Here is a 14,558-nt window from a genome sequence, read left to right on the forward strand (position 1 = left end):
GGCAGATATCGATAAACGAAGAATAATATTCGATCAACACATCTCGAATTTAGAGATTGATAGATCGAGCAATTTACTTAAATTAATCGATTAATCGAATATCAATAATTTCAATATCGATATGGCAACTGCTAGAAGAAATTAAATACAACAGACAAGTAACGTATAATATTTTTTCGTATCCCACTTTTGATTGTCGGAGGAATTTGAGGATTGATGATCGTTGATATTGATCGCGTTAATTTTCGTGTCACATGCTACTTTACCGATACAGTACAGAATAAGATTATTTAATTAAAAATACAATCGATTGTAGATTCCATTGGAAAACATAATATCACAAATAAAAGGGTATTATTAAAAGAATCTGATTATGATCATGCATTATGGAAATGCTGTTATTCTATGTATAAAGAAAGGATCAGCCTAGAAAAGAAGACTCAAGAAAATGTAGAGAGAGAGTAAGAAATAATGTCAGAAAATTAACTGGAATCCTCAAGGAAAGAGTGCTTAGAAGTCTGATGGCCTTCTTTCAAGAGACCAATTTACAATTAGAAAACTATGTGCAGCTAATAGTCAAAGGTAGGACGACAAGGAAGAACGAGCAATAGGAAGGAATTTAAAAAAGTGAGAATGCCGTTAATTTAGCTGTTTACGAGAAAGAGAGGGGCCGAAATCGGAGCAGTTTTTAAAAACCATTATTTTTGGCACTTTCTCCTACATTCGAAATCGTTCTTGACGGTACTCTCACTCTTCTACTTTCACTATAATTTTTTATATGATTTCTGACAAAGCTAGTTTCTAGCAACTAATAAAAAAATGGTTTGACATTAGAAGGTAATTTCACCTTTGGTACTAAAAATGTTGTACATAAAAACTAATTGAATATGACTTTGGGAAATTTGGATTTTTACGGGTTTAGTACAGGTTTATCATAATGATCGACGGTGGTGAGTACACAGATGTCTTTGACTAAGCTTCAGACACTTTTAATATAATGTACAATAACAAGAAGTTAAATAAATTAAACAATTGTTATTTACAGTCAAGAATAATTTGCTATTTTGATATACTTCTATGTATATAGGATGTCACAGTTCGAAGAGTGGAATTTCTGCATGTGGACCTAATTCGATAGCCAGGGTTTGTATAAATACAGGATACGAGTTGAAAGTAAGCGAAGGAATCGTCTGGTGCATCCGAATGAGGAAGATAACGATTTGGAAAGGGAAGAAAGAAAGGTGGAGGGGTAGTGAGAAGAGCCGTATGAAAGGAACTATCAGGAGAGAGAGAGAGTGGTCTCTGGATGCTGTATTTCCGTTCCTCATCAGTAGTCAACCTTATGCCGAGGATCTCCTCCTTTCTTCGCAGTGTCATCGGGTAATCGGCGAAGGAAAGACGTCAAAGTGATTCCGATCGTGATGGAAATGTAATTGAAATCAAAAACCTGTTCCTCTTATCGTTCTAAGGATCGGTACTTTTCATTCATTTCGGTCATCGTCAGTCGTGTGCGTATGCCAGTGTGCGTGCGTGGGTATGTGTGCGCTAGCATAAAGCACCAATCGATCGAGTAATAATCTGCGATTAAATAATTAATAACCGGAGGCAAATGTATTGTTGGATATCATAAACGCAATGGTCCGCGTGGAATTTTTGGAGGAACTCGTGATCCAGACAATGTTCGCCGGTTTCAGCACGCGGTGTGAAAAGAAACGGTCTGACGAATGCTCATGTTTATCGTTAAGCAGCCCCTTTTGAACGTCACGTGGCAAGAGGAAGGGAAGAGAACGCGTGGCAGGCGTGCAAAGATGGGAATTGTCCTACCAAGAGTATTTCGACGAGCCGATTCATACGTGCGATTCAAATCGGCATTGTCAAAGTCGAAAGTTACTGAGTCTAACTTTCACTAATAACCAAACGGTGTAATGCTACGGTTTCACGCGTGTACCTCACGTTCACGGGACGTCGTAGGGTACTGAGAACGTGTTACGAAGCAACAACCACACGAAGAGACGACGTGCCACTTGTTTCGGTGGCCTGGTTTCACGACCCACTTTTCTACCGGACCACACTACGTGTGAATGCCTTCGCCACGCTTCGCGTATTCTTACGGTACACGAACGGTATCCAGGAAAAAGACACACAAAGTTCAGAAATGAAATTAAACATTTGCAGAACTTTTCAGGCGTTCCCATCGAGACAAATGTTCTCATTAATGTGTACTTTGTGAAGAAAGATAGAGACCCTCATTTAGGGGTAGGATTATATTTCATCGTAAGATTACGACTATATATTTAGACGAGTCGTAAGTTTGTTCGAGTTGCAATTATCGTCGATAAACGATAAAAATAGAAATGTGATCGATCAACGGTATTCTTCAGAATTTAGTATCCTTCTGACCTGATTCGAAAGGATTATATTTAAACATAAATAGATAGATAGATAGATAGATAGATAGATAGAGAGGTTCTAGCAAGTATGCTAGATTATCGATTGGACTTTTTTATTGCGATTCTGTTCGAATAAATCACAGGAGCTATGCAAGTATCGATCGGTAATATCGGCGAGTTAACGTTTGAAAAAGATCGGGGAATAAAACTGTTTCGAAGGAAAAGACACTGCACGGAAACTGCGAATTTTCGATTCGTAAAGAGTAAAGATTTAGGGTGTTCCTTCGCATTGGTGAACGACTAGAGGAGCTACAACGAGTCGGCAACGAGTCAAATCTTTGTCGATCGATCTTGTTTTAGATCGCCGGTAGAAAAGAGAAATGAATTGGCTTGCAAGTTTACTTTTCACTCGGCTCCTTGTTGGATTCTATTGTCAAGCCGATATCAGGAAAAATGACCGGTATTTAGAGAATTTCGGTGAGTCTGAGTTAATAAAAGCAAGCGAATAGCATATTTACATACAGTCTATTCGTATCGTTGCCCTTAATTTTCACGAAGATATAAATTCACATGGATGAAAACATTTTGGCAGAACGTCGGTTATGTTTCTTCTTACATAACGTTTGTGCTAATATAATATAACATATAATATATAATATAAATTACGCATTTCGATTCTAGATCTAGATACAAAGAAGGAAACTGCGATGGAAAATGTAATCGATACAGAAGGACAGACACGATTTTTCGACGAACTCGGACGTAAGTTTTATGTGAATCTACACCGCGACCCAAAAATTAAACGATTCGAATCGTTAATAGATGTAATAGAGAGACTTGAATGTTTCATCTCGGAGTTACAGTTAGGCAGTCTAATAACCAACATTAACTCTTAGAAGATATCACAAATGAAATTTCACTCGATGCGAATTTTCTTTCGATATTATCGGCCTGTGATAATATCGTCGTAATGCTATATAGTTAATTATTTATTGGAAACAATAATTCTTCTGCTCCTCGTCTATATTGCGTAATAATAAATCATTTGTGAATCAGCTTCTTTAATTTTACTGATGTTTCGCAGTGAACTTTCACCCATGACAGCTTATAAGGGTTAAAGTTTATTAAATAGTCTTAGTAATTAGCCTTAAGGTTTATTAAACGTAAAACGTTTTTAGAAGTGATCGAATTGTTTGGTGAGCTACTGTCGCTACTGTTGCTACTGTGCATATATAACATGCAAATATGTACATTATACGTGGGAAAAGAAAGGAAGAAAAGCAAAGAACAACGGAAAGAAAGGACGCGAGGACAACAAGGTAGGGGGAAGAAAGCAAAAGAGAGTGAAGAAGAGGACGAGTGGGGAACCAATGTCAGGGAAGACACGCTATCGTAGCAATGAGAAAGCTGACGTTGGTGAAAGCCGGGAACGCTTCTTTAGATGCCGGTAGAGTCTCGTTAGTCGGTGGAACGCATCAATTCGTAATAGGCTAAGCAAGAATTAATCTTTTTAAGTGTCGCAACGGAAACGATATTTATGGCATGAGCGTAAACGGTGATCAAAATTACACGTACAATAGGTGAACGTTGTTGGTTGATCGACGCTTGTCTTTTATCGAGTCATTTAAAAAAAAAAAAGGACAGATCCGAAAGGTGGTTACCGTGCACAGAAAATTACTGAAATTTATCAGGTGACATATACAAAGTTCGATTGAATCGATGGAACGAAGGTAAAATGTCGAAGGCACGACGGTGTCGGATATCTTCCATGGATCATTGGCAACCTGCGCGCTCTTCAACGGTAACAAAGCAATTCGATTCTCGATGAAGTCGAGAGTTTTATCGGTAACAAGTAAATTACGCGTAACTATGGTACGAATTGTGACGACTCGTTAATACGAGTTCTAATTTATTTACGAAATAAATTAGAAAGATATCAGACCATGAGTGTCACTGCGACTGTACACGTGTTCCTAATAGTAACCGCTACTGCACTCAAGTACAGTAACTACGATGCAGTGACTTACGATCGTCCTTTGGCCTCTTCCACTACACCGTCTTTGTCACATTTACACAATTGGTTTTCGAAATTGCAGAAATCCAAGAAAAATGAAAGAACAGAGAAATTTACGTTGCTATCCAACGGACAGTTCGTAGAACAAGATCCTCTCAATTTATGGATTAAGAAGCAACTGTCGGATAAAAGAAGCCCGAGGGAAACAAATAAACTGGACAATAGCTTGACGGTAGTTGGGGGTCAGAAATTTGATAACTCTGTACGTGAAATTGGCGTGAAAACATGTTTCGATCCGAGAAGAGAAAACTCGTGGAACGATGGAGATTACGATCATTTTGACAAGCCTCGAAACGCTATTGTTCGCAGAGTGTTCGTTAGAAATAAAGGTCTATCGGAAGGTAGGTTGGATTATTCCAATAGAAAAGACTCGTCGGAAACTGACACGGTCGGAAATGGCGATTGGAGAAGACAAATAGCAGGGAGACACGATATACGTACAGTTGATGATAGTGACAACGATAGTGAAAGTTATATTTCGACATTGGATAACGTTAACGTTCAACAACGACAGCTAACGAATGAACGTATCATCGATAACGGATATTCGAACGATACCAGTGAAGAAAATGATTTTACAGGTTTTCTTGATCGATTGAAGAAAAAGATGAACGGCGAGGAATTGGAACAGCTAACGTCGACAAGTTACAGGCAAGGAAGAAGACGTAAATTAACCAGTCAACAGCAAGGCACCCTCCTTGTCGAGGCTCTGAGGAAAAAACGAAATTACACGGGAGATCATCGAGGTCATAATAACGATCTGCAGAATGGCTTAATGGACATGTTGGGTAGAAGTACGTTTCGTACAATAAAAATCGAGATAGAGGAATATAATCGTGATCGACTTGTTAAAATATAAAGTCTCCAGTTTGAGAAAAGATATATTATAAAGATCGAATATCCTTCTTTGTAGAGTAAATCGAAACAAAAAAAAAAAGAGACAAGAAATGCGGTGTACAACAGACAAAATATGTATTACGACGGACTATGGACAATTTACGATCGGTAATGATTGAATAAACGCTCAAAGACGTTCATTTGATACAATACTGGTACAATAATTCGAAATATAATAATCGAGCCGCTAGTCGTCCGACTTTCCTGCTCGATCTCGTCACTATGAGTTGGATTCACGATTTCACTTATGAAATCGTTATTCGAAACGAAAGCAGCCATGTGTTTATCTCAAGAAACAGACCGAAAGAAAAGCAACGCGATGCCGTATGCCACTCGAACAACAATGCTAGATACAAGACATGACAAGACACTACCAATAAAGAAATATAATAATCTCTAAAAGATCGAATGCGAGTGATTAGCATAAAACCATTAAATGATTACCTTGTAAACTGTTCTATTGCTTGAACATTTTTTTCGGATCAGTTTCAAATTTACCCAATATAATCATGATAATCGTGTCTGATCACAATCCTCGTGAAATTTCTAAATATTTCGTATAATATACGCATGATATATCCGTAAAAGGTGTTCGAATACTTTTGCGAGTCACTGTAACGTTAAGGGGATGAAATTCGGAATATTTTTCCCCTATACGCGGTTTACTTTACGCGGTGCAGTTTTATTATCTTCAAGTGTGAAGAAATGGTGAATGATTGTCGATAACTGTTCTGTTTTAGTGATACCGCAAACGTGTACGTACAAAGGAACGACATTCGATTGTGGCCTTAGTATTAGTTGCGTTCTCGGAGGTGGTCGTCCGGTCGATCTCTGTTCCGGAGGATTGATATGGAGCTGTTGCGTCGACGACGATGACATCCCCGACAAAGTACCACGACCGACAATCGGGCTACTGCAAAATGCTAGTGAGTTGTCATAAAATCTCTACAATTTTTATCGAGTCCTTTTCTCCTTGATATCCAGTTCGAAATATTTCGTTGTTAAAAGTTACTCACTCGTTAAGCCTCGATTGTATTACGTACGATGCAAATTGTAAAAGATCTTTGCGGTAAAGTTAATTCTTTATGTCGTTTAATGTCGAGGAAAAAGGAAACAATGCAACATAACGATACTGACAATGGTGGGGACCATTAACTCTGATTCTGTTTCTGATACGTATGAAAACACGGTTTGCTCAGCGATATGTTGAATGGACCCGGTGATAAGTACAATTAAATGGAAATTGCGATTAATAAGGTAGAAAAGGTAAAATGAAGGTTGTTTAAACATAGCACTTTCGTTAAACTTGGGAAATCAACATCCCTATGTGGACGATGATGTGCAAATCTACGACAACGCGGCAAGGCCGAGCAAACCGACGTATAGCGGTCAGAACGAGCACGGGACGAGCTACCTGTACGCAGACATCGCAAACAAACCAACAACCATTTATGAGTCTTCACAGACATGGAATTACGATCGGCCTGTGCATACAAATCGTCCATCGGTTTATCATCCGCTGCAGCTTGATTATCCTCAGGATGAATATGACGTCGCTTATCCCGATGTTTCGGGAATTCACACACCAAACGAGGACGTCTCAAACTCCGTGGATTATTCCAAATATCGTGGTAATCCGCATGAAGTCGCACCAATCAAAAGTTTTGCACCAATATCGTACTCTCCTACTTCTGATCGTCACGTAAAGAAGTCGGTCAAATATTTTATATAATTCTTATTTTTTTTTTTAAATTGGAATTATTTACAAAGTTATTAGCGATGTTATGGAGAATATAGGTGTCATCATGTGTGAACTATTAATATTATGGCAATTTATCGAGTAATTTTGCTTTCCTTGATAGAAATTAACAAATCATGTTTTATTGCCTCACAAATTATCTTTCAGAAAGTTCGCGTTATTCTTCGAAATTTGTAAGTCGACGACTTAATTGATCGCGGAATATTTACAATGGAATATTAGTGGGTCAAGAATAATTATAATGGAATATTAGTGGATCAATGAATATTTATTGTATTTTTCTGACGATAATCATCGCCGCGAATAAACGAATACCAGAACAGAAGAAAGCACTTTTCCTCGCTTAATGTCTTTCTCTGTCACTTCTCGCTTTGCACGTTTTTATACATGTGGCTTTATCGCTATCATACACGACAACGATAAATAGATATCAACGATAAACTAGGTGAAGGATAGTAAGCAGATGAAAAACGAAAGAAAAATGGGAGAAATGTAGAAAAACGTGACCGCGTGCTATTCACAGAAAGAAATTTACAGACAAGAAGCATGAGATCTTGGAAAAGTTCAATTTGAAAAAATGTGTTAACACGATCGTGACATCAAATATGTATTCGATATCGATATCGGATACCGCGTTATTCGATTGCTTTAAACCAAAGCAAAGCTTCTTCCTTGTATATGATACAGATTTTGTTTTGCATTACATTGCAGGTTGCGGTGAACTTTACACGAGAAGTAATAGAATCGTAGGTGGGCACAGTTCCAGTTTCGGTAGTCATCCATGGCAGGTAAATTTATCGTAAAATTTGAAAGAGTCGAGGGAGTCGATCGTTTTACGTATTTCCTTCGAAATTTAGGCTGCCATTATCAAATCTGGATTCTTAACAAAAAAGTTGTCATGCGGCGGTGCCTTATTGAACAACAGATGGGTCGTTACCGCGGCTCACTGTGTCGCAACGTTAGTATGCAGAAATACGTAGCAAGAACATTTTATAATTCGTCATTACCAACTTGAATGGTAATTATTAATGTTTCTTTTTCGTACAGAACACCGAATAGTAACCTGAAAGTTCGTCTTGGTGAATGGGACGTTAGAGACGCATCCGAACGATTGCTACACGAAGAATTCAACGTCGAAAGGAAAGAGGTAGGCGATGAGCTACGTTATTTAATTTTTGTATGCGAATTGCGCTGTGAAACACACGCAAAGATTTTATTATCGGAAATTGTCTCGCAGGTTCATCCGCAATACTCGCCAACCGATTTCCGAAACGACGTGGCATTGGTGAAGCTTTCGAGAACAGTGGCGTTCAAACAACATATCGTACCTGTCTGTTTACCAGCCAAGAATCTCAAAATTTCTGGACGCACAGCGACAGTTGCCGGTTGGGGTAGAACTAGACACGGGCAAAGTTCGGCGCCGTCGGTTCTTCAAGAGGTTGATGTGGAAGTACGTGCACCAGCACACGTATCATACTTGGACTCAATTTTATCTCAATCCTGTTGCGTTCTGTAGATCATGATCTAAAGCCAATCGTTTATTTTCATTTCTAACAAGTTTCTTATACGCATAATTTCCTATCTTAAATACGCATATGTTAAAGTTCTTCTTAAAATTCGAATAGCGAAGTTAAATTACATACGAAGTAACGCATTTCAGGTAATCCCCAATGAAAGATGTCAGCGTTGGTTTAGAGCTGCTGGAAGACGCGAAACCATTCACGACGTCTTTTTATGCGCCGGATATAAGGAAGGTGGACGAGATTCCTGTCAGGTAAATTAAACTTGGCTTATACAGAATTTGCATTAAGTTGGTGCATATGAAATATTTGACAGACCAGTAGTGTCTATTACATTTCGTTCTATCTAATTTATTGAATGATATAAATACAAATACGATTACAGGGGGACTCGGGTGGTCCTTTAACCATGTCCGTCGAAGGAAGACACGTATTAATCGGTCTCGTGTCATGGGGTATAGGATGCGGTCGGGAACATCTGCCAGGTGTATATACGAATATCCAGAAATTCGTACCTTGGATCGACAAGGTTATGAGTTAGATTTTGTAATTTATAAGGACATAGGAGATACATAAATGAAATTGAAAGACGTAGCTCGACAAATGTGACGAGATAACAGTACATGCAAAAGCTATACTGGAAGATACCAGTTTATAACGATCGATCGTTTACAATATAATTTTATATGCTGTATAGTTACGGTATTATAATATTCAATGTAATATATTTCATTGTAATATTCAATGCCGGACAGTTTAATTTTTACAGTTGTGAATCGATATCAATAGCAATGATTTATATTGCTGTAAACTATTTAACTATTATACGAACAATTGGAATACAATCTCTGTGTCGTTGAAGGGAATTGTTACGTTTTATTCAGATTATTAGATCTAGTAAATCCTTAGAAAACTGAAGGTAAGCATGCATCAGGCAACTTTTCCTTGCTACTTACGATTTCTTGTTCGTATAATAGTAGTTCATGTTCAGATAAATGAATTCAATCATGAGAAGTTCATTTAATCAAACATTAACTAAAGTTTTGTTTGAATAAACATGTTCGGACTGATTATACTCGCGTCTTGTTATAAATTGTAGATGGCATAATAAAATTTTCGAATAGTCGGTATCGTAGAACATGCTAAATGAACATGAAAATGGTAACGAGTGCGACGTAGCCCCCAGACCGTGGGACACAAATTTATATTACATGTTATGTTCTTATTGCTTGTAAATGATACACATGTAATTCCTATATTCGCCTTAGCAAATCGCAGAGGCCATAAGAAACATTCTGATTCTTCCCGAAATCGGTATTTCAGAACGTGACACGAAGTCTCGTATGGTAAGTTCCATGCTCGTACCTTTTAGTGACTAGTCGATAAGGCGCTTCAATCGAGAAGTTAAGATTTACCGAGTAGCGCCATCGTATGAAAATAACTCGAACTTGGTTGTCTCCGTCTCTTTCACGTATTCGACGTATTATGGATAACGTCGATAATTACACAAATTTTTAATGAATTAAAAAAGCTGACAACAAATTTACTTTCTAATATACTTGTCAAATATAAAAGCATTAAATATATGTGTCCATATTTGATTTAGAAGTTATAATTTTGTTAAACTTCTTTGTTGGAAACAATAATGTATATTTAATAATGGTTCGTAATCAATATTCATTTAAATAACATTTTACCGTAATAGATGAAATATTATATATATACTTACTTAAAATTAGTGCTAAAAAAATTATGAAAAGTAGTTTAATTATCGAGTAAGCTCAATGGTTTAGTTTATATTCTTCACGTTTGAAACTTTCACCGAGGGATGGCGTTAAATACGAAATCCTAATTTCTCGATCGCCGCTTCCTATGGTGATCAATTTGTAAAGTACAGTTCCCGACTTTAACAACCTTATCTCTTCCATTGTAGTTTCCAGACCCGTGCATACGACTGTGGTCAAGTCTTTCCCCTACATATATACATGTTCATATATACGTATCTGGTCAATGGTCCGATACAACGACGTCGATAATGAACTATATCTCTTTTTCTTATTTCACAAATTACTTAACCTCAACGCGAGTAATTGGATACCTAAGTACCCATTCCTATACTTCTTTTAACAACTTTCGTATTTCCCTGTCAAAATGTGTTTCGCATGTTTCCGATATTTTTACGTGAAAAATGTAAAAGTTCTCAGTACTCGACGGTAAACTTCAAACCCGTTTAAATACTCGTTAGATAATCGTAGTACGTTTATCGGTTGCTTACATAAGGGTTAAATAAAGAATCGTTCGTTGTACGAGATATTGGAGGAAAATTTGATCCAGAGTAATGTTTTTATTTCGAATGAGCGATTAAATAGTCGCTATATCTGTCGGTGGAGCGGCGGTTACATCCAGCAACCATGGAAAGCGTTTCGTATTTTTGGCCTGGCTAAAAGCTTGGCAACAACTGGATAAACCACGAAGGAAGTGTCCTACACATAGAGAAGGGGATAGAGTGGATAAGGGTATGGCAGAAGAAGGGGTAAAGGAGGAGAGGAACAGAGTACGAAGAGTATCGAGTAAAAGGGAGGAGAAGGAGAAAGATAGAGCGAGTGAAACGTCGAGACGTGGGCGGAGGGTAAGTTGCTAATTAGAGCCAGATTAAACGCTTGTCTGGGGAACCATTTTCCTTGCCGTTCCTCGCCGTACCTCGCCCGTACCTCGCAGTTCCTCGGCATGCTCGGTAGAGGACGAGTGCGAAGAGGAGCTTGCCGTGCTCCAGAAGAGTAGGGGTGGAAAAAAGAGGAAAGTAGGCAAGGGTGGCTAAGGTTGCAACATGGAGGGGATAACTCGACTCCGGTTGGAGGCAGGACCGAGCTTAATGAAAAGTGTTTGCCCCGTAAAAGTTAAGATTAATTGGCGCTCGGGGGATGGTTACCGCGGTAATCAGCCAGTGCCAGTGGTTTTCAAACGTAGCGTACTTGTTTCGCGTTACATCGTATTTTCTTTACAATTTCGTATATCTTTCACCATTCTTTTCATCCTTATCATTCTTCCAATTTGATTTCTACACTTTAGTTACGTCAATCCCATTTCTTCTTCAATTTCGTCTTAGTAACAATGTACATAAGTATATTCGTTATTAACGATCCGATCATCGTCTAACGCGCGTATAACGTAAATAAGTTTGATCGATACGATATTCGATCAGATGAAATTGATTTTTAAGAGGTCGAGCCGAGCGTAACGGGAGCAGGCTGGTTCCAAGGGTTTCGTGGGTTCCGCGACTCCCGTGGTTTTCGCGGTTTTCGTTTAACGAGTTATACGCGTGTACATGCATGTATTATAAATGATGAACTTGAAACGGAATTGTCTTCGTTCCGCATCGAGATAACGCAGTTTTCTATTATTTCGGTTGAGCGTTGCTGAAACGAGAGGTTAATTTGGCGACACCTAGTTTCATTAACAACGCCATTAAAAGTAATGGGCGGTGAGGGCCGAACTTGACGATGCGGCCACATGGGGGCCGGAAGATTCTAATTAGGAGATAGACCTCGAACCGTAGCGTAGCGAGAGTCGAAGAGCGAAAGAGTCGGAAAATCGAATAGATAGCGTTAGGAAAATAAAAGGGAACGAAAAGGAAGAGAGGGAAAAGAAAGGAAAGCACAGGGAAAACAGATATTATCGAAAAGAAACGCTGAATTGTCTAAGTAGATAGGTAAATAGTAAATAGATATTAAATACAATATTTGCAACGATTTCTCGTCCAACGATAGTCGATTGATCGATTTGTTCGTAATTGAATATTGTCGATGAAATAAAGACGCGATTAACGGTAACGTGGAAAAATATCCGGCCGTCTAGCAAACGGAAATGTTCTGTTTTTATGAACGAGTATAAAAACTTGATACGACCATCATTTAAAATCTATCGTTATTTCTTGATAGTTTACCAATATAGTCATGATAATACTTGTATCACGTGGTACGAGACCTTTCGTACATGTGTAAGTTTCTAAAAAATATTTTCGTGACTCACCATACGCGTATGCAGTTGAGAAATTGAATATAAAGAATATATACGTGACTAAAGGTAAAAATGAAACACGTACGAATATTACACGCGCATGTACATATAGCTCTATCGGTTTAGAATTCCTTTTAGATAAATCTCTGTAAATGCTTATATTGTATCACACTGATACGTTACACATTATCGAATGATTATCACACCTTTCGGTTTTCGTGTTTCAGATTTCGTGCCTTGTGTTACATGTTTCACGCGTTCCCTCCAATACTTTGTACCGTTCGAATTAAACAGAATCTAGCGAAGGGGATAAAGTACGATTAAGAGGATTTACATATACACAAAAGCCGTAGCAAATCGATACATGACACCAATTAAGATTTATCTATCGCCAGCGATACCTAATCAAAGCATTAATCGGACAATCTTATCCCTGTGATAAGAACAGATGAATTAACCATCAAATCGTTAATTACTTTTCAGTTTGGCACCACTAGACTTTAGAACGATATTTATCCTAAATTGTTATCGTTAAATATAATTTCGAAATTTACGATGATCCGGCTAATTACGATTATCAACTGTTTAACTTTGTCAAATTGAACTTTGTATTGGGCAAAAATACGCAAATACATTTCACGTGAATGGTAGTTACGCGCGTGTACGCATCAACGTTTGCAGGTTCCTCGCATATTGGCCGATTTCTAGCTACGGTATAAGAACGTCGATAAGATGTAATATAAATTAACGAGACGCTAATAGCTGAAAGTATGTAACACGTGCTCACGTTGTTAAGTTAAAAATAATTATTTCAAATTACGATCTGATCTTTTCTAGATAATAATCGAGCGACACGATATAACGACACGAGTCGATGCGTATAATAATTGTCGGAAGGAGCGGCTTTTGGAAACCTTGGATTTTCTCGAAACACGGTAAGAGAGAAAAAATAAGCTTGGTTTATCGTGACGGAGCATAATCATGGGTTGAAAATTTTTCTGTTTGCTCGACGACCGAGGTTGAAAGGTGCTACCTGCATATACGTGCACGCGCAGGCGCATATTAAACGCACGTTGCATCGCAAACAGATCGTTGCCACTTGCGCCCATTTCTCAACGACTTGGATAATTTTTTGAATTTCCAGTTTATTCGAGAACAGGCAAGCTAAAAGTGGAGCAGGATACAGGATCAAGGATTCGCGAGAAACACTCGGCAACTATTTTCAACAGCAATTACAACAGAATGCTGCAAGCACGATACTTATCAGCTACCAGATTCGATGGATGGAGATATTTTAATAGAAATGGATAACAACGTTGGCCGAAGAGCAAACAAAATATGAACGTAGCCCATCGATCTACGTTTGGTAGACACGGGTTGGTGTATTAGGAGGAACGTTTAAAATTTTTATTTCGTATACGTACGTTGAACGTGCTCCGATCCTTAAGTAAATATTCTTCCCTCTGTGTTATTTGGTTAAAAAGCGGTCATCGGTGAACTAGTACCGTTTGCCTTCGACTCGTATTCGGTTATGCTGCGATTTGTCAAGAGTATACAAGGAATCATAACAAGCGTGAAAGATACGGCGATCTGTCATTCTTTTACGCGCAACTAGTTTATCCGTATAAATTGTCGAAACGAAAACAAATCGACTTACTAGGAAAAAGAGTAAAAAAGTGATTTTATTCTTGATCGGGTAACGAAACACGGGCGATAAAACGCGCGTATCATCGAGGCGAGTAAATAAGACGACAATTGGCAAGATATTAACGTTCCGAAAATCGACGTTCCTTCGCTGGTTCTACGGATTCCTTTTTAGAGAAATGGCAAGAAAATTTCATCGTACAGATCATTTTTTTTTTTTTTTTTTTTTTGTATGTCCACCCCTGTTTCCCCTCGGA

At 38.2% G+C, this 14,558-nt stretch overlaps 1 protein-coding gene and 1 long non-coding RNA gene across 4 annotated transcripts; both read left to right on the plus strand.

Moving 5' to 3' along the window:
* The first annotated feature begins 21 nt into the window (after positions 1-21).
* LOC138185802 (serine proteinase stubble) lies at positions 22-9,761 on the plus strand. 3 transcript variants are annotated; one of them, XM_069125019.1, is made up of 10 exons: positions 22-158; positions 317-2,867; positions 3,072-3,152; positions 6,102-6,287; positions 7,832-7,908; positions 7,978-8,078; positions 8,168-8,267; positions 8,358-8,570; positions 8,781-8,894; positions 9,026-9,761. In XM_069125019.1, the coding sequence occupies exons 2-10, from the start codon at positions 2,771-2,773 to the stop codon at positions 9,179-9,181; spliced, it is 1,125 nt and encodes a 374-aa protein (XP_068981120.1). In that variant the 5' UTR covers positions 22-158; positions 317-2,770; the 3' UTR covers positions 9,182-9,761. The 3 variants fall into 3 exon arrangements, with proteins under 3 accessions (XP_068981120.1, XP_068981117.1, XP_068981118.1); XM_069125016.1 differs by lacking the exons at positions 22-158; positions 317-2,867; positions 3,072-3,152 and adding exons at positions 3,195-5,258; positions 6,654-6,992; XM_069125017.1 differs by lacking the exons at positions 22-158; positions 317-2,867; positions 3,072-3,152 and adding an exon at positions 3,196-5,258.
* A 2,443-nt stretch (positions 9,762-12,204) lies between these two features.
* On the plus strand, positions 12,205-14,552 carry LOC138185779 (uncharacterized). The gene is made up of 3 exons (XR_011174708.1): positions 12,205-12,349; positions 12,885-13,425; positions 13,495-14,552. It is a non-coding gene; the product is annotated as an uncharacterized LOC138185779 (long non-coding RNA).
* Positions 14,553-14,558: the final 6 nt, after the last annotated feature.

Source organism: Bombus flavifrons, chromosome 12 (genome assembly GCF_040668555.2).
Source record: "Bombus flavifrons isolate JBK064 chromosome 12, iyBomFlav1_principal, whole genome shotgun sequence".
Lineage (NCBI taxonomy): Eukaryota > Metazoa > Arthropoda > Insecta > Hymenoptera > Apidae > Bombus > Bombus flavifrons.